This window comes from Bombus affinis, chromosome 1, assembly GCF_024516045.1.
Source record: "Bombus affinis isolate iyBomAffi1 chromosome 1, iyBomAffi1.2, whole genome shotgun sequence".
NCBI classification, from domain to species: Eukaryota; Metazoa; Arthropoda; class Insecta; order Hymenoptera; family Apidae; genus Bombus; species Bombus affinis.
The window spans coordinates 15,166,538-15,186,170 of NC_066344.1; the positions used below are offsets into that span (position 1 = coordinate 15,166,538).

The 19,633-nt window shown below is 39.5% G+C and overlaps 2 protein-coding genes and 2 long non-coding RNA genes across 6 annotated transcripts; 2 read left to right on the forward strand and 2 right to left on the reverse strand.

Annotated features, from left to right (window-relative positions):
- Window positions 1–726: 726 nt before the first annotated feature.
- On the reverse strand, window positions 727–2,595 carry LOC126922677 (myosin regulatory light chain sqh). The gene is made up of 4 exons (XM_050735473.1): window positions 2,472–2,595; window positions 1,358–1,557; window positions 1,069–1,282; window positions 727–982 (listed from the first exon to the last, which is right to left on the reverse strand). Exons 2-4 carry the CDS (start codon window positions 1,545–1,547, stop codon window positions 862–864), a joined length of 525 nt encoding a protein of 174 aa, XP_050591430.1. The 5' UTR covers window positions 1,548–1,557; window positions 2,472–2,595; the 3' UTR covers window positions 727–861.
- On the forward strand, window positions 1,486–2,256 carry LOC126922834 (uncharacterized). Its single transcript, XR_007712951.1, has 3 exons — window positions 1,486–1,607; window positions 1,809–2,018; window positions 2,141–2,256. It is a non-coding gene; the product is annotated as an uncharacterized LOC126922834 (long non-coding RNA).
- LOC126922892 (uncharacterized) lies at window positions 2,459–3,179 on the forward strand. Its single transcript, XR_007712990.1, has 2 exons — window positions 2,459–2,585; window positions 2,928–3,179. It is a non-coding gene; the product is annotated as an uncharacterized LOC126922892 (long non-coding RNA).
- LOC126922166 (sushi, von Willebrand factor type A, EGF and pentraxin domain-containing protein 1) lies at window positions 3,170–18,408 on the reverse strand. Of its 3 annotated transcripts, none has more exons than XM_050734511.1 (24): window positions 18,216–18,408; window positions 17,859–18,091; window positions 16,650–17,783; window positions 11,191–11,308; window positions 10,073–10,128; window positions 9,061–9,270; window positions 8,719–8,814; window positions 8,525–8,647; window positions 8,274–8,437; window positions 8,057–8,183; window positions 7,355–7,504; window positions 6,998–7,174; window positions 6,697–6,876; window positions 6,502–6,620; window positions 6,021–6,255; window positions 5,752–5,925; window positions 5,451–5,630; window positions 5,122–5,367; window positions 4,871–5,050; window positions 4,480–4,653; window positions 4,206–4,385; window positions 4,023–4,131; window positions 3,765–3,947; window positions 3,170–3,682 (listed from the first exon to the last, which is right to left on the reverse strand). In XM_050734511.1, exons 3-24 carry the CDS (start codon window positions 16,702–16,704, stop codon window positions 3,577–3,579), a joined length of 3,342 nt encoding a protein of 1,113 aa, XP_050590468.1. In that variant the 5' UTR covers window positions 16,705–17,783; window positions 17,859–18,091; window positions 18,216–18,408; the 3' UTR covers window positions 3,170–3,576. The 3 variants fall into 3 exon arrangements, with proteins under 3 accessions (XP_050590468.1, XP_050590460.1, XP_050590472.1); XM_050734503.1 differs by having other exon boundaries at window positions 10,073–10,131; XM_050734515.1 differs by lacking the exons at window positions 8,057–8,183; window positions 8,274–8,437; window positions 8,525–8,647; ... (5 more) ...; window positions 17,859–18,091; window positions 18,216–18,408 and adding an exon at window positions 7,592–8,045.
- Window positions 18,409–19,633: the final 1,225 nt, after the last annotated feature.

Genomic DNA, 19,633 nt, shown 5'->3' on the forward strand with positions numbered 1-19,633 from the left:
CAGACGCGGAATAATCGCGCCTGTCATCTACCGAAATCCTTCTCGTCAATTTTACTTTTCCTTTACAGTCGTCACAAATACATCGATGCATGATTTTTTATTTCTCACATTCCTTTCTTCGAAAGTTTTCTATTATTCATTTATCGCATAAAATAAAGTTGATCGAACTTTTAAAATATCTTTGTCTCCCGTCAATTCGAACAAAAGGTCAAATACTTTGTCAATGTTTATTTTTTCCTATCTTGTCTATTAATAGGAGTAGATCATTTTTTTACGTTTCTTGTGCAGTTGTCTGTTTCTATTTAAATAGAATAGCCCTCTTCAATCTTGCATCGAATTGTGTTCAATTGTAGTATCTTAAATATTAAGTGTTATTGTTTATTTTCGCTGGATATGAAAGTCAAATAGAATGGATGTAAAGATAAACGTCATGTTTTTAATGTATAATTCATTATTATATTAAAATATAAATACCAACTCTTTAACAACTATATGTTAATGTAGTATATAATATATATTACATATTGAAATTTTCTATCGATTTTACAGTGATTGTAGTTCGTATTAAGATGCGAATTAGTTTTTTCTGTTCTTTATCTCCGTTCGCGTAGGTTGTATATATGAACATTTTGATTTGAAATGAATATGACAAATGTTCACGTGTTTTGGGACTTGTACATTTAGGACCTAGAGATAAGGCAGTTGTTCGAAAAATAATATAAATCCTAGATTTTCAGTTGTTCTCATTAATAGAGGATATATAAAATACAAGTGATATTTGAAACTTTACAATTCCAACCATATTAAAAAGTGTTACACGCTCAATCAAACAGATATAAAGAACGGGATATTTCAAATTTTTCACTGTTCGTCCTTGTCTTTAGCACCGTGTTTTAAAATTCGGGTAAATTCTATATAATCGAACATCGATCCTTTGATAGGTGCTTCTCGATACATTTCGTCCACGTCGTCATCCGTAAATCTAGATACACAAAAAATGAACTATGAATTTCTTATTTTATTTCAGTAGAATAATTAAGGAATACTACATGCAGAAATAAAAATTACCTGTCTCCCATTGTAGTAAGTAATTCTCGAAGACGTTCTTCGTTTATGTGTCCAGTATTTTCTTCGTCGAAACAACCAAAGGCATTCTTAATTACATCTTCCGGATCTGTGCCTTGAAGCCTTTCGCCGAATAAAGTTAAAAACATTGTAAAATTGATAGGTCCTGGAGCCTCATTCATCATTCCCTCCAAATATTCATCAGTAGGATTTTTACCTGAAACAAAAATCAATTACCTTGTAAAATTTAAGAAATCTTCACGATAAGATAACTACTTGCTTAGCGTCTTACCTAACGAGGCAAGCATGTCGTGAAGATCTTCTTTATCGATGAAACCATCGTGATTTTGGTCGATCATATTGAAAGCTTCCTTAAATTCAGCGATTTGAGCTTGATCAAACATCGCGAAGACGTTTGATGTTGCGCGTTGTGCACGCTTTTTGGTTGTTGCACGGCGTCCGGCTGTTTTACGCGAAGACATGTTCGTATTCCTAAAATTATGAATAAAAAAGACAATTACATCATTTAATTCATATTTTTTGTAAGTATGTATTAGTTATTATTTGCTGTATTTTTATAAATTGCTTAATTCATAGAGATAATATCGCAAAGGGAGTAGAGGTTATGTAAATTTGACTACCAGTTAGTTCCTCATGTTGAATTAGAACAGTGTTAAAAAAAAGATAATAGCCACTAGACGTATTTAAAGGATAGTCTTTATCGAGCTACTATTTATTTTTAGACAATTAATTTAGGATATCACGACGTAACCAAAATCAGGATAAAAATAAGATCGTCTGCGTGACGGTTCAACAAAGAGGACATTACACTCTACATCTATAGAAATCTATATAAAAATACATATCCGTGATACAGTTCAATTTGAATTTTAAACTATAATTTAAATAACAAAATTGGAACACTAGAATCTGCTGCACGCTCGTTTGAACAGGTATTATTTGTAAAGTAATATCACATCTTACGTTTTCAGCTCTTCTCAATGCGCTTACATTGTTAAGTTTTCTTCAATGAAATATCATGCTACAATTTCTATTTTATTACTCTTTGTTTCAGAATTTTCGCTCAGCTATATTCGAACAGGCTATATTTGACTTTTAATAAACATTTATTGGTTATAATTGGAACTCTTATAAAATTGCTATACAAAGAACGTCATTGTTTTTAAAGGACAAAAGCTATAAAAATAACTTCGTTAAGTTACAGAAATTGACAAAAAACGTATGCATATCATACGAAGCGACACAATAACAATGGCCGTTCGTATAAGCAAAGTTGGATAGCTGTAAAATATTTTGTATTTTTCAGATTGTTTTCATATCTGCAAATCAGTCATTGGAAGTTTTCATATTGAAACGTTAAAGTACACAAACGAATTTCTACCAACCTGATTAATAGCAGCTACGAAATGAGAAGAACTCCAAAAAGTGTACAGCACAGATACTCGTGCACCACTGTGACTCACGTTACGCGTCACTCTATGGTTATTCACCACACCCGGGTAAGTAACGCCATCTAGTGAAGGATCATTTATCCATTACACGAGCCTTTTCTAGACATCCAAAAATTAGGCCACATGCAACGAAAAAAAAGAGCATTACGATGACCGATCTTTTCTTCCATATTTAAAATCCGTTAGTGCAATGAATATAATTATTTTAAATTCCACATATAAAAATTCCTATTATAAGAATAATAATCGTTCTTAATTTTTACCTTTGCAAATTACAATGGATGTTATTTGATATTGCTTTGAAAACGGTCGAATTTATTTATATATTTTATAATAACCGACATAATAAATTAATTGCGTGTACTAAAAACGTTGGTTTATCCTCGAAAGGATACGTCATTACAGGTGCCTTAGTTGGAGTAAATCGTTGACGGTGAAATCATTACCTTATAAGGCAATGAAAGAATCCGATATATACACATGTAGTTGACATTCATTTCGTAATCATATTTACAGTATATCTGATAAATAATGATACTGAAACGCATTGATCTGAATTGAAACTATTTACAAAAGCGTTATAACTATATTTTTGGTATGTACTTCCCGTAAAGATATAACAAAATATAAAATAAAACAAGAGAGCATTGGTTTCTTTATTTTCATAACCAATGAACACACGAATTTATGTTACAATTTCATCGCTTGAAACTTACAAATAATTCTAAATTAGGAGAACACGCTATATACATAATAATACATACATGAATTGAATCGTGGAAGTAATGTAATAAAGTTCGTTAATATTACACACTTTCGTCATTGGTATGGAAAAGATCGAAGTATTTTTCTCATAGACACTTCTTCATCATCGCGTTACTTCTCTTTACTTATTTACATACATCGGCGATGCGCCGAATACAATAATATAAATAAAGATAACAAAGCTTCACGTATTTGTATCCTTCTATCTGTACATTGTACATAAATAATACCTGACTTTAAGAAACACACTCGGTTCTAATTGTCGTATTTCAAACTATCGCACGGATACTCCATTAATCGTAATGCCGTTCCTGTTTGAAACTGGTTCTGCTTCATAGTGTCCCGATCTACCGTAATGTCTTCTCATATTGGTGCCGTACCTTCGATTGAATGAAAACAATTGATCATTTTTTCTTTTTTCTACGAGACAAATTCCTAAAGGAGATACTTGTTTCGACTCACCCGTATGTACTGCCACTTAGGCTGTAAGGACTGTCGTAGAGACCGTCCTCCGGAACATTTTCGTACATGGTGTTAGTTGTGCCATCGTTAAGAGTGGCATAAGACATAACAGCAGCATTTTGGTCCTCTTTTCTTTCAGCCGCTTGAACATTTTCCGTGTTCTTTACCGGCGTAGCTTTCCTCCTTAAAAGATTTTGCCATTTTAACAAACTTCTTATTTAAAGATTAATCGTCAACGTTCTCGTAAATTCTACGTACAGTCTTAGATAGACGAGTCCGAGAATAATTAATATAAATATTATAACTCCAGCTCCAATACCAACGCTAGTACCCACGCCTTGTGCTTCAGCTACTTCATTTGGCATAACTATCGAATAACGAATATTTATGAGTGGAAATGTATTTCCCTCTTTTAAATATATCTTTGAATATATTTCTTACATTCGCATTTGGGTTCATCTCCACTCCATGAACCAGTATCTAAACATTTTCTCAAAAACGGCCCCACTCTTTCGTACTGTGGTAAACAGTGATATTCTGCGGTTCCACCATAAGTAGTGCTTGCGTTTACCACTATCACTCTACCATTTTCTATAGGTTCCGGATGTTTGCAATCGACCGCTATAAATGCAGATTTGTATTTTAATGTACTAATGTATTCTAGTTAACTAATTTAAAGTTATCTAAAGAAGATTAAAACGATATGTATAATTACAAAAACAGGCTGGCGTGCTTCCACTCCAGGATCCATTCTGCAAGCATATTCTAGTTTCGTTCCCTTCCATGTAGAATCCACGCGGACAACTGTAATGAGCCACTCCACCTACGCTGTGAGTCGAAACTTGCGTGGATAGCACTCCCTCTTTTTCGGGGTCTTTGCACCTAATTTCTGTGTGTACAAAGTGCAAATGAATGTAACGTAAAAGATGTCCTGGACGTTTTAAAAGATACCTATCACATTCGTTGATAATACAATAAGAACACTATCAACACTTACAACGTACTCGCACGCATCACATTTTCTATTATACAGAAATTACCTCGTATAAGACTTTTTTTAAAACAGCATTTATAATCAGAAATTAAATTCTAGTCTAGACGATTACCCTTACAAACTGGGGTGTCGCTGCTCCAGGTGCCATTCTCAAGACACAGTCTCCTAGCAAATCCATCCAATTCAAAATTACCGTCACACTCGTAAAGAGCAGCAGCTCCATAATAGGTAGCGTTCGACGTTAAAGTATATCTTCCATGTTGAATGTGTTCCGGTTTCCCACAATCGACATCTGAAAGATGTATTTATCGAAACCGAATATTTCGCAGCGGTTTAAATGCTACAATTTTTTCAGTTCCTTACAGACACATCGCGGAACCTCGCCGCTCCATTTTCCGTTGTCCTCGCAAGTGGATAGAGGTTCCCCGACCACCTTGTACCCTCTCTCACAACGATATTTTGCAAGTGCACCGATCTTGTAGGAAGTCGCACCGGTATTAGAATTCTCCGGAGTTCCCGTCCGAATTAGAGTTCTACCGTACATTCGATCATTGCCAGTCACAGAAAGAATTCCGTGCTCCGCATAAATCGGCTCCGGGCAGCGAATTTCTGCGAGAAAGAGGAAAGAGACATTATCCTTATTCAAATGTGAAATAAACTGTAAACCGTGTTTAAATGAAAGATGCAAGCACCTTCGCACTTTGGAGTCGCGTCGCTCCATTGACCGTTGTCTAAGCAGTATCTTCTTGACACTCCATTTAGCCTATAGTTTCTCGTGCAACTGTAGGTGATTTCGCTTCCGAGATGAGTCGTGCCATTCACGTATTCTGCAGCACCATTCAAGACAGGCAAAACTTTCCCGCAGTCCACATCTGCGAAACAGAAAGTCGAGGAGATTGTCATCAGAGACTTTTATCGCGGCGGAATTAATCCAAAGAAATCGAGATTCCTTTGAAGGGAATTCTTAACAAATTTAACAACGGTGAAACTTACACTCGCAGGTCGGTACTTCTCCCGACCATTCACCGTCTCTGCCACAAGTATGTCTCGTTTCTCCTTGAAGTAAGTATCCTGCTTCGCAATGGTATTCAATACCACTGTGAACATTTAAATCGTATCCGACAACGTAGCTTCCAGCTGGTACTTCAGGTTCTTCGCAGGTGATTACTGTATCAATCGAAACAATCGAGACTCTCGAGTTATCTGTCGTTTTATATCGTTTAATGTCGTATGCGTTTTGAGAAAAGATTTAATTTGTTTACATTCGCAGGACGGCGTGTCGTGACTCCATTTCCCTTCTTTCGTGCATTCTTGCTTCGCTTCACCAACCAACCAGTAATCTTCCAGACAAGTATACGCGGCCAAACTCTTAACCGTGGTGCTGCCATTAATTAGGGTCACGGAACCGAACTCAATTTGCGCCGGTGCTCCACAATCGACGAATCTGCATTGGGGCGCTTTACCTGACCATTCGCCGCCGACGCCGCACGTGAGAACCTTCCGAAATTGATTATCGATGTTTAATATTCTGTTCTCTTCGCAGTGTAATCGCTTAAATAAACAACTTGCGCAAATCTTTCGCAACTTCTCTAAATAATAGCGTTGTAATCGCGGTGAAAGATATACATAATAGAATATACGTTCGAAATAGTCGTACGCAGCGAGCATAATAAATGAGAGAAAATCTAGTAGGACAAATTATGCGCAAAGTTAAAAGTCTAAATTGTATTTCAAGTAGCTTACGTTATCTCCGAATAGAATGAAGCCATTTTGGCAAGAATAAGTGGCTGTCGAGCCTGCTCTCTTTCCGGTAGTTGTCACAACTCCACCGTTAATTTGAGGTGGTTCCGGACACCAGTCAACTGCAAAATAACAAACGGTAATCTAAATTATGTCGCTACGATTTATGATAATATCACTGTAAAATTGATCTCGCACATAAACACTGAGGTTGATGTCCACTCCATATACCGCCGTCTCCGCATCTACGCCTCGCATCACCGAGCAACGTGTAGTTTTCTTTACATGCGTAATCAGCAAGCGCTCCGTGAGTCGTTCTTTTATTGACCAACGTGATCGCGCCGTTTTCCAGTTCAGGCAGGGGGCCGCAGTCAACAACTATGAAGCATTTAAAAGATGACGTTGAGTATACGCAAGATGGTTACCGATCACCAGCTGCATCATTATTATCCGAGTAATTATGCAACGCGCGTAGCGACACGCGTGCGATTAAACTCACATTTGCACATGGCCGGCTCGCCACTCCAAAATCCATTTGGTTGACATGTTCTACTCTTCGATCCTATCAACATATATCCATCGGGACAAACGTATTCTATCGTAGATCCTATGGTTCGTTTGGTGCCTATAATTGTTGTGTTTTCGAACTTTTCTGGACTACCGCACGTAGGTGGCCCTGGATAAATAAATAGAAATATATATATATTTATTTATTTATATATGCATTGCAATTTATAACCGAAAGACTTGTGTACATAAATTACATATTTCCATCGTACTCTCCTTTAAACGTTCGACTGAATTTATCGTATAGTTCTCCATGCTTATGCATATCTACGTATCAATCGCTACTCACTGCTTTGGCATATCCAATGCAAATAGTCAAGGTTACAGCCAACGTCATTCCACAGCCAGCTACGACCACCGTCCAGCACTACGCAATTTTGCTCGCCGTTATAATTATTTGGTTGATCTTTTCCCCAGGACGGTTTTTGCACAATCTCGCCTAGAAATAACGGAAATTAAGGCGATATATTCTACACGCCTCGAGGAAACTCGCTTCGCCAAACAGATAAATAAGAAGGTCTTTAACCTCGTCGTAGGAAGATCGGCATCTAAAGCAAGCCTTTCGTCTGTTCGATCCAGACGCAACAAACAATTAACGGAGATTATACGTTGGAACAGACGCTCGCGGGTGTAACTTCCGTTGATTTCCTCATAGCCGTAACTTTCACGTTCTATTTATTAGCACGTGTTATTACGCCGATAATCCCTGTCGAGATGATCTTTGATTTCCGTAGAGCACGATAACTCGTCGAGAGACGAATTTCGGATTAACGAATTCAACTCGTCGACGGAACTATAATTATCGCGTAATTGCGAAGCAAATTGATTGGTTCGTGCCGACGAATCTAACCAGGGTTGCTCAACCTCTCCGACCCGGTTCTCATGGCCGTTGCCGATAAATCGTGAGAATGGAAAGATCTGTTTTGGCTGCGGTCGATGAATAAACGAGACTCGGATACGGATCGAACAGATTAAAGAGCAAAATATTCACCGTCAACCCATCGCCACGTTCTCGCCGTTATCAGCGGTTCCTTCTGAGCACCTATCCAAACTAGTTGCGTCTTCAGTTTGTCCTTCCGCCTTTCGAGATTGTTTAGTATATACACCGAGGCTGCACCCTGTATCGCAACATATACGAAGATTACAGTAGAGATCAGGATTGGAACGCATTCAATAACGAGATATCAGAGAGCCCTTGTTATAGAGACCTGGAAACCATGAACGAGATCACCGCCTCTTGTCCGGCAATAATTTCTGGCCTCTTGAAACGAGCCACCCTTTTTCACGATGAACTCGTAACAGGTGGAATTGAAAGCAGCCAGGTCAGCGTCAGCTGGCGTGCCGGTGTAAGCGCATCTGTCAGTTGAGAATTCTACGGAAAAGCAGGTAGAACTTTTCTACAAAAATTTTCCTCCATAGACCGTCGACAGAAATGCCTACTTCTCAGCTTTCGGCTTACCGTCAACAGCAAATACCTCCACCTCGCACAAACTCAAGCTTCCCTCGACGCCGACCAGCTGCAGAAACACATACTGACCGATCAGGGCTCTGGCGCATACGAAAGTCTTCGTGATTCCCTCCTCTGTAAGAATTAAGCGATCAACCAGAAATACAATTACGATCGTATATTTGAATAAGCAAGCAACTGTTTACCAATCGTGCCAGGGAACCAGGCGCACAGAGGATTGCGTTGCAGCTCTACGCTGCTATTACCAACGCGTATTTCGATATCCTGAAGCGGTTGATGACCTGTTGACAAGGAGGAATTACTCTCATTTTCGATTCGACGTCCGACGGTCGAATAAAAGCATTAAACAAAGTCGACGGATCGTTTCTCCGAAGAAAGTTCTGCACACACGTACAACATTATTTGCTGCAGAAGGAAAGTATTGGGTTTCAATGCGAGTTTTGAAATTTCACAAAACGATATCCACTTTATTCCACTTTCTATATATAATGAAGGTAAACACGTGAGAAATAAGAAGAAACATTTACCGCAGCAGCCTCTGGTCGTTACTCTGACCACTTTTACCGAATACGACTTGAGAAGGTCGACCTTCCACCAAGGGCTAGGCTCGCTTTGAGTCTCGGTGCATCTCTTTCCATCGTGTTCCGTACTTGAATCGCCGTCGTTTCCGTGGCTGGCATCTCCGCCTCGTACGGTGGTCGATTGGTTGGTTGGTTTGCGAAAGGCGACGTTCGTGCCTGCAACAACGCGTATTTCAGCAAACACGACACGGTGACTAACCCGAACAGAGAGCAGCGAATTAAGGAAAAAGGGAAGGGAAAGAGTAAACGAGCGGGTCGAAGCAAACCGTTGCAGAGTAAACCGCTTGGAACCGAACAAAGCCGAGAGACGATGTCACCAACTACGATCGCGTAACAAAACGTCTATTACCGGCAGGATGCGTTTAGTAATAAAGAGAAACGATTACCCGGCGTCGTAGATAGTTTCACCGAATCGTAGATATTTCAGGCTTAGGAATTTTCCGCATTCTCGATCGAAATAATTTCCACGCGACTCTGTTAACCGGGTGGCGCGGTTTAAGGCAACTGTCATCGAATAAATCGCTGGTTGCGTAACGTTCTGCCGATACACGTTTTACCGTGCTGCGCAAACTTTCTTTCCATCGGCGTTTCAAACGGATTTTGCCAGTAAAAGTGAAACGTCGCAGCGAATGAAAAAAGCGAGACCAATATCGGGACCAAGGGTCGACGCATTTTAACGAAGCTGCCTCGCAGCATACGAAAAATCGCTTTCTAACGTACGCTCGTCGGAGTAATACGTCCGTGCTGCATTTTAAGAGGAAAGAGTTGAATTTCGTCGGTCGCTAAGTGCGATCGTCTCTTTTGCGAAACCGTGCCGATATACATATCGAGGAGAAAGCTGCGTACCATCTTGTTGTCAGGAGAAACGCTTAATCGAACGTGGTACGTTTGGTGAAAAATTTCGGATAAGAAGGATCCCGAACGAGGCTATATTTGAGATTAGCAAACTAACGCTTACCGCAGAATGGTAGATCCCCTTGCCATTTTCCACCAGCGTTGCATGTTAGGCTGCCACTGCTGAGCGAGTAATAGTCGAATGAAGTAAATCAGAATTCTCCGTTTCCTTGTAAACAATGCACGGCAAGAAAAGAAAAGGCCAGCACGCGAGCAAATATCGTCAACCATACAAATTATAAGAAAACGGAGAAAGTCCGTAATAAGCGTCGCTATCGGCGGATATCGTACTTACTATACAAACGATCGTTTCACTCGGTCGTAACTCGAACACATTCGTACATATTATGCGAATAAAGTAACGTCCATTCTGGCATTCGTTTCTTCCCAATTTCGTTTTGCCGTGATTCCTTCGCCATGCACTGTTTGCTTTAATTTTCTCTAACGAATTCTTCTAAATTACTCGAGTACGATGCTCGCTGTTTAAAAAGGTGTCCCGAATTAGAATGTTCTAAAACAGCGTCTCCTTGTGATATTTTTTGGAAGGGAAAGGAAGAAACGAAGTTATTGAATTTCGAGGTATGGTTTTATATATATCTTACGAATACAAATAAATTTTGTTTGAAGTAAAAAAAAAATTTGTAACAGATTTCCAAGTCTATTTCATGGGCTGCAGTTTTCAATCGGCGGGAAACATCCACCTCGCAATTCTTGACTGAAACAAAAAACCAAAAAAGGATTAGATTATTGTATATTTTTCTTCTGGGTGAACTGAGCAAAGGCAGAAATTAGGTTTACTTAAATAATCGTTATAGCACCTTAAAGTTTATCTTCTTTTTTTAAGAAACACATTTTTTTTGTTAAACCCCCCAAAATTTCTAATTTCACATTTTTTTCTGCCGTTCTTTAGTTCACCCAGAAGAAAAATATATAACAATTTAATCCTTGTTTGGTTTTTCGTTCCAGTCAAGAATTAGGAGTTGGATCTGCCCCGCCGATTGAAGACTGCAGCATTTTTGTATTCGTTAAATATATATAAAACCATAGCTCAAAATTCAACGACTTCGTTTCTCTCTTTCCCTTCTAAAACAAATCACAAAAACACGCTGTTCTAGAACATTCTAATTCAGGACACCCCCTTAACACATCACGAGATGCGACTACTCGCCAGGCCTCACTTACCCGAACAATTCGTATCCGGCGTCGCAGGTGTACGTTGCCAAAGTGCCTGTTGCTAGGGATTCATCGGACAGTGACACCTTGGCATTCATCGGTACAGCCGGATGTCCGCACTTCAATCCTATATTTAAGAAAATTGGATAGTTCAGCGGTGACGTTTTCAAAGTAGAGTTTTAGTAAATTCGTTGATCATTCGAAGGAGCAACGCGTTGATGTTAACATCAAATCAAATATTAAATAGAAAGTTGATAGTCTGAACGCTATTATTTACGATAGACGCAAGGTAGCTAATTTCTCAGGAAAATAAGACGATTACTATTGGTGAAACTGCAGTCCTCACCACTTTCGGCTATTAAAGAGGAGAACATTCTGTCGAACATCGTTATCGGAACTTTCATACTTTTGCCATGAACTTTACGTACGACAGAATTAAAAGAGACATCGATTATTAGCAGGACAGTGGCAATTAAATTTCAGGAACAGGAAATTTCCAGTATAAGCTGTTCGTATATCTTTGGCTTAAATGCCACGCGGTAATAGAAGAGAGGAATTTCTGATTACGGAATAATTGACACGACTTACTTTCCATTTAACGTGCCGTGATTTTCGTTATGTAAGTATATACCTGTTGTCAATTCGAAAGAACATGTCAAGGACGCATAACGCTCAAGTTTATAAGACCGCCTTAAAGTCTCGCTCTTAAAATATGTCAAACAATAGCTATGACACAGTGATGCAAAGTGAAACTACGATGAAAATCCCACGCGTATCCCATTATTCGAATTCTATGAGCCGGGAAAAAGATTTTCTATCTTCTGCAAAAGGTTATAAAATTAGTAGGACGAACATAAAATAGGCACGGTGCCATAAAGTTATGGACGGTTGGAAACGCGAGGTACGAGCGTATGAGAATCGGCAAAACCGTATGCGGCTTGAGGATTCTTGCGATGTAAAACTCAATAGTTGGAAGCTAACGATGGAAATTAACGCGCGTACATGTACGAACATTCCCCTGAGAATAGAACTTCGATACGTTAACAAAAGCTATCTATGCGCGTATCTCTGCGTTGCACGTTTTCTTGCAAAAGCTTAAACCATTAAAAGAGCATTGTGACAAATGTTCGTAGTAGTCTGCCGGTTGATTTATATGTTTTCGTGTCTAGTATCGGTAGAGGAAGTTAGAACTAGCCGGTTCAACGACAAGACAAGAGTCCGGTCATCGAATCACATGTGCATATTGCGTACGAAGAGACGAATATTCGTGGCCGATAAGACGTTCGATCGTTGCAACATCGACGTAAAAATGCAAAATGTCAGGATGGAAATAAGCAAGGAGAATAACATAAACTGCGCGAACGCTGCTCGTGTATACGAGCGATACAATCGTAAAAGTGATTAAAGAAGCGCAGTCGTGCGACTCATGGAATAAGTTTCCGGTGATATTTCAAGGCTGATCGCGAGAGATGGCCTTAAATCTTCGAATGGAGAATCTTAACGATTCTAATTTACCATCTCCTCGCCTCTGTGCCTTTTTCATTCTTTTCAATCGAGCGCCCGTGGGAATCCGTTAATTTAAATTTCTATCATCGTGTGTACTCGATGGCCGGGTGAAAGCCAGCGTTGTCTCTTTTATTCGGTTCGAACTGCCGGGAACTCGGTGTCTCTCGAGAAACACCGAGTTACCGTTTCGTGCGAACGAGTTAATTAAAGCGAGTACAAACGCGTTCGCGCGTGCTACAGTCCACGATTATTTCGATTTGAAACACAGTGTGTTGAATTCGTACTATGTTGAGTGTATTTTTTAATCCTCGCTTTCTATCTAATTACAGTCATTTCACCAAGATTTGAAGCTAAACTTGTTAATTAGTCACGCAGGAATACCGTATATCAAAAGTCATCGAATGTTTACTCTGAATGGCCGTTATTCCTTTTTAATTAACTTTTGGTATTTCGAATACATCGACTTTTGGTATTTCGAAAATGATCGACGCGCGTACGCGTATGACTCGTTAAAAATTCAGATGTTTTTACAATACCGTTGAATCCAAATATTTGGGCAAATCGTTAAAAATATGCGTACACCTTCGAAGGCTCCCAGATCTTCTTTTCTAAATGTAACTGCGGGTCGCAGGAATTCTGCGAAAGAGCGACGCTCGGTTCAGACCTCGAAGAAACGAAGAGGTCGAGAATTCCCGGTTAATTGTCTGCGTGCATACGTGTAAACACGTCGCTAGCTTTAGCTTGGTCTTTGGCATTCGTTGATCGCTTCATGGGTCTGGGTCACGCGGTAACAAAACTTTGAAGCCGAAATAACGGTACGGCGTGGAGCTACTTCGAATCGAATCGAGTCTACTATCGGTGAAGCGTGTCACGATACAGTTCTTGGTTTACGCATTTTTCTTCATTTTTCTTCAAATGCTCTAACTATCCCGCAGAAATATAACTCGACTCATTCCCCACCTTTACTTCCCTTGCGAGTAATGATCATTCTTAACGAATCTGGTCCATTCTTTTCACTTCCTTTACACACTTCTTTTACAGGTCCCCAAAGTATGATCATACGTTAAATTATCGAATTATGGATGGCGTTGTACGAGACTTCTGCTATACTTGTTTCGATACGCCGTAGAAGAACAAGTACGCAGCTTTTAACTGCATACTTCAAACGTTCTCGTACAATATTGCACGTAAGCGATTGTCAGGAAATGGGAAAGTAGGCGTGGCTGTTTACGTAGTAGTATCTCGTAAAAAAACGAAACATCGATCGCCGGCTATCGAAAGATAAATTTGGTTCGAATCATTCTTCGAAATTTCATTTTGCGTAAGATTTCAAGCTGGTGCTAGATAACAAGCGTATCACCGTCGATGTAATCTGTTCGTCTAGAATTTAAATCTGAAATACAAGGAAATGGTTAACGCATGTTCCAATCGATATTGTCGCGTCTCAGGAAGAAAGACAAAAGTACTTGGTCGTAATAACAGATGTTTTCAGTTATCGCGTTTACGTAAACGGCACATACCGAGAGCGAATTTTACAACTGCCTGGAGGGTATCAGTAGGGCATCGGGAAACCGGTTAACATGGTTATTCGGTTCTACGAAGAAAGATCCACTGGGAGAAACAGATGGTGAGCTGACCACCTTGGAATTCATAGCGCTTAAAACCTCTAATTTCCAGTCGACCAGTAACATGGTAAAAAAGCACGGGTTGTTCGTTCTATTAGTTTCTATCGATACAGAACGATAGAAAGTTCTTTTTCGCGAGTTTCCTAATCTATTGTGCATGGTGGCAGAGCACGTGGCGTATGTGTCATCACGATCGACGGTGACTTGCGACACCTCGCAACGTCAGGAAATGGAAACCTCGCCGCAGACCGTACACTTTCCTATCCTCGTTTCAGCGTTCGCACGCTTACGAATCAGAAATAATTGAAAAGTTTTAGACGCCTGATACAACAGCTCGAGAAGCGTTCTACTAATTAATATAAAATCGTGTTTCGTAGACGCTGCCACCACCAAAATACGCAGAGCCCGCGTCGCGCATGTTGATCACCAGACGGAGAAAACAATTCGTTGTCGTCTGAAATTTCACCTGTATCGGTCGTCGAAGCATGGTGGTGCCCCACCCAGAGAGGTGCGTTTATGGTAGCACGAGTTATCACGAGTTTCGCATGCCTTAGTTCAGCTAAATCGTCGACGGCTAAATGTTACGTCGGTCTCAGCTTAGAATCGTGCAAATGCACGACGTTCGACACGCTTCCTATTTCTCGAGAACGAAAGAAAAGCGATCGCCTAGAATCTCGAGGACGCTTTTACTTCCCCACCTTAGCACGAGCTTCAACGCGCTACATTAGCCACACCGCGGTGCACCGGTTCGCTCCCCTGCAGATCGACCTATTATCCTATACTTTTATCGCTAACGATCTCCACGAGCCTCTCGAATTGGATTGGTCAGAATCGTGCGAACTGGTCTCTCTTAAGTATATTCGCTTTATACGACGTTTTATATTAACTTATACCGATCAATTTGTAGACCATTCTATTTATGAGGTAATCATGGGAAAGGCAGCTTCGTGTAATTTAATACAGTTTTTATGGCTTGTCTCGTTTTAATCGCAGATTTGCTACGCCCGAAGAAAATTCTTAATCGGGAAAGATTTTCGTCGAGGAAACACTTAGAGCGAAGAAACGAGAAAGTGGAAGAAGTCTGTAAGATCGACAAAGATTACGTCCTTCTTATGCGTTTTTGTTTGCGCAAATGAAAGTTCACGTGAACGCTACGAAAGCATTTGTGTTTTAGGTACTTGCCGATGACGTAAAACGGACCGAGCGGCTCAGCATTTACGAGACCTTTGCCGCGTCTAATTCAAGTACAAATTCGAATGGAAAGTGTCTTGGGTGCCTCGTGACGTACAGTAAAATGAAATGACAGAAAGAAGACAGTACGTTAAAAAAGTGCTGGCTGTTAGTACAGGTGTTTCTCGTAGAGCCAATGATATATTACAAGTAGTTCTCGAAAAATTGTCGCGCATAGTGATATTATAGAGCCGTTAATATGCGCACAACAGAGGTGTAATGTCTAGCTACATAGATGTTTCATGTAGGTCAACCAGGAGAATGAGTTACAAAAGGCAAAACTCGCTTCGATCGACTGCCTCCACAACGAGTCCTGTTTCTTACGTTGCGCGACCAGTCTCGTTCACCTTAAATTTAATCGAATCGCGGAGAACACACGTACTTTTAATACGAAATTGCTTGGAATTGGCACGGGGTTGGCCAGACAGGAAAACGAATGCAAATTCATCCTGTTTCCGACCGGCTTGTTCGATGAATATTTTTAAATGGTCCGCTGATTTTACGAATCGCATCTGCTGTTGGGCCGAAGCGTTTCAAGCTGGCATTGTACGCTATTTTTATCGTTAACTATCTGTGGGCAAAGTGACGGCCGTAATTAAAAACCTGTATGAAAAATTCGCAAGGTTTCAAGAAAACAAAACACGACGCGGTAGGAACCTGTACGTTTTATACGAGGCGGATACACCGGGTGACCTCGAGACACCAGAAAATCCGCGTGGACGAGAATCGAGTGGGCGGTACCTGTTTTGTACGCTTGTATTCCTTTCTTTAGTGCCAGGGACAAAACTCGAGAACAGATGGAAAATATCATATAGTCGCTGAATTTCAAATTTTGAGACGACTGATCAGCGCTCCTTTCTTATCGGTTCTTCGTGGTTCAATGAACTTCGAGATACATCGAATCGCACGTCCTACTGCAAAATGTGTTTTTCGGTCAAAAGGAAACGAACGTTTCGTTCCAAATGATTTGAATTAAAAATAACTCGAATAACTAACATCGAAGATTACTTTATGCGGATTAAACAGTCTTTAGACTGGCCATTATACATAAATTGTTATTGAAAAGTCATGTTATAACGTCGATTAACTTATGTTAAAGATACTTGCCTTCTGCGCCCACAACGAGGATTCCCAAAAGGGATAGGAGAATTTCTCGTCCCATCCTCGATATATCGTTTTCTGCTGTGGATAAAAGCCGGGATCACATCGAAAGTGCACTAACTTTGGTCGCGATCATTCACAAGTACCAGTATACGCTACAAGAGAACACTTTATCGTGCACCACGGAAACTTTCACATGAAGTTTCTTTGTTCGATGCGTGGCACCGATGAAAACTAGTTTCGATAACAAAATACGCTTATTCTTTAATTCACAAAAATTAAACGGCAACGCTACTATCGAACTCGCGCCAAAGTATAGTTTAAAGGTGACTCGGAAGATTCTTCCTGTTTTACCGTTCAATAAGCAGGCTTTTAGTCACCGTATGCGATCCGCAGATCAAATAATTCTTCTTCCATGGTTTCGTTGAGTTTGTTTAACTGTTATTCCCACTGCACGGAATTATTCGCCGTATTCCATATTTGGCCATAACTTTATTTTCGATTCTTCATATTCTCGGTATTAGTGTCATTTCTTCAGTTGCCAATACGGGGCGGAAAACGGCGGAAAAACGATTACGTTCGCTGAATACAATTCGAAGATCACACTACGACTTCGGTTCATTCGCGGCAAATTTACGTAACGTTTAACCGAAGACCGTTAAACGCAACTTTTCGACGGCATTTTCGCTGACCGTTTGGTCGAATGACGACCGAGTATGACGATCCGTTCCCTTCACTAGCTGTCCGTCGAGTGCCAGAGACTTCGAGTCTCTTGTACTCCTTCGACATTATGAAAGTACAGTGTACTGTGCTGCATGCACCGTGCATCCAACTGACTACCGTAAAGGAACCTATGCTCTATGGAACTACGTTCCTCTCAACTTTTCGCTTGACAATCCACACCTTGCATATAGCATAAACCTAAGTGTCATACATAGTTTAAATTGTTCATCTTACACGGATAATCCTTGTATGTGCACCTTTCATACTTATTCTTCAAGATCGAGAGGAACACCGGCTTGTCTGCGATTATTAAGTATGTATTTTTATTGGACTGTGTACTTGTACATTTATTCATATCTATAACGTTTCCAAGGTGAAGCAGTAAACGCATGATCGAGCAGCCACAACGACTTTTACCTGCGCGTGATTACAAAAGTTATGTATTAGTGGAATAGTTCCGTAAGAATAACGATTTGATTCAGAAGTAATTACTTCCGTGTGCGTAGCTGGCGCGTGTAGAATCAACATATCGTGATAGTTAACTGCGTCGATATGCGAATCAGATTGTAGAACGACATTTTTTGATGTTGCTCGGGTAAACTCGTACTTTACCAAAATTGGCAAGTGTTACTAGAAATGATCAAACCCTGTCTTAGCTGCCCACGATCTTATGACTCGCTCCTTTCAAGAAACCGTCAACGAGAATTATTAGCGATGAAATGAATCTGAAATTATTGTAAATAGTGACTTTTCATCCTCAAATTGTCGAACAATACTGGACGTATTATTCCTGTTCGTTAATTAGAACTACGTAATTAAAAAATTCACAGGAATATAGAATATGCTTACCTCCCTGTTGATTCTATTGTCTGAATTATGTTTACATTGACACATACAAGCGTTATATACATATAATGTACCATTCATACTTTCTTCCCTCGACTTTTCTCTTTTTATCCTTCCTCCCTCCACACAGCAATGCTGCTGCAAACGTGAACGATGCCATAAAGTAAGAAACCAAAAGTAAAATAATATTAATCCAGAGTTATGTCCAATTTTAGACTAGTCATTTACATATAATGAACGCTTCTTTTAGAAGTAAGATAAATTTACGAGTCCAAAAGCAGGGGTTTTCGGATACGCGTTTAAATGGATTTCATTGTTTCCTAGATTCCATGTTCTATTATTTATCACCGACGGTAGTTCCCATACATTAAGAAACACCCTAGTATAAAGATCGGGAGACCGCAAAAGGGTATTCATTCGAACATCAGGGTAGTAGTAAGGAAAAAAGGATCGAAAAACTCGGCTATAATGTTACACTGTTACACCAACTTTACCGTTAAACCCCTCCCTTCTATCCTTCTTACCACATCACCCTCCCCACCTAAGTCACGATGTCCCTCGCGCGCGATCGCGTTTCCACTCCGATCGGCTTCTCTCCTTGCAACCTTTCTCACCTCTTCCTTTCCTTCTTTCGCCTTCCTTCTGACCCATTGCTCTATCCTTTTCTTTTTTTATCAACGTCTACGTCACCACACGCTCAGGCCCCTTTCACCTCGCCAAGCGTCGTGTCTTCTCTCGATTTCTCAAATAAATGAAAGATATAATGCATAATTTGGATGATCAGTAAGAAAATAAGCAACAGCATTTAGGAAAGTTTACATAGACTTACCTGATGCGATTGAACGTTGAAAAATAATACTCGAGAACCCTTTGACTTTTCCTTTATAAAAATTGTATGCTGCCTTAACTAGCATTTAATATATATATAATTTCAATTCGTGTATTGTTAGGTATTGGCATGTCAAGTAATTAACTTGGTCTATTTCTTTACATTTGTTTAATGATTTATTCAAATTATTTTCGTAATGTAAAAACAAAATAACAGTTTTCTGTTACATATAATGAAAGTTAGTATATTAATAAAAACAGAATACAAAATTAATAAGTATAGAAAGTGTGTGCTAAAAACATGATACTCCCTGTTTGAACTGCCTTGAACCAAGTTTGATTTACGATAGTGGTGTCTAAAAACTTTTCCAGTTAACATCTTAACCAACTATACCAGAATTATCTCATGTCACTATCATGTCAATATTGGTAAAAACTTTTATCTTCTTTTCATAATCATTGTTATTATTTTTATAGAAATGTTTTACTATAACATATAAAAATTCGACATTATTACTTGCAGTATGTTTCATTATTTCAATAGTACATAAATATAACATTTCTTATAAAAAATATATTGTAGGTATACAAAT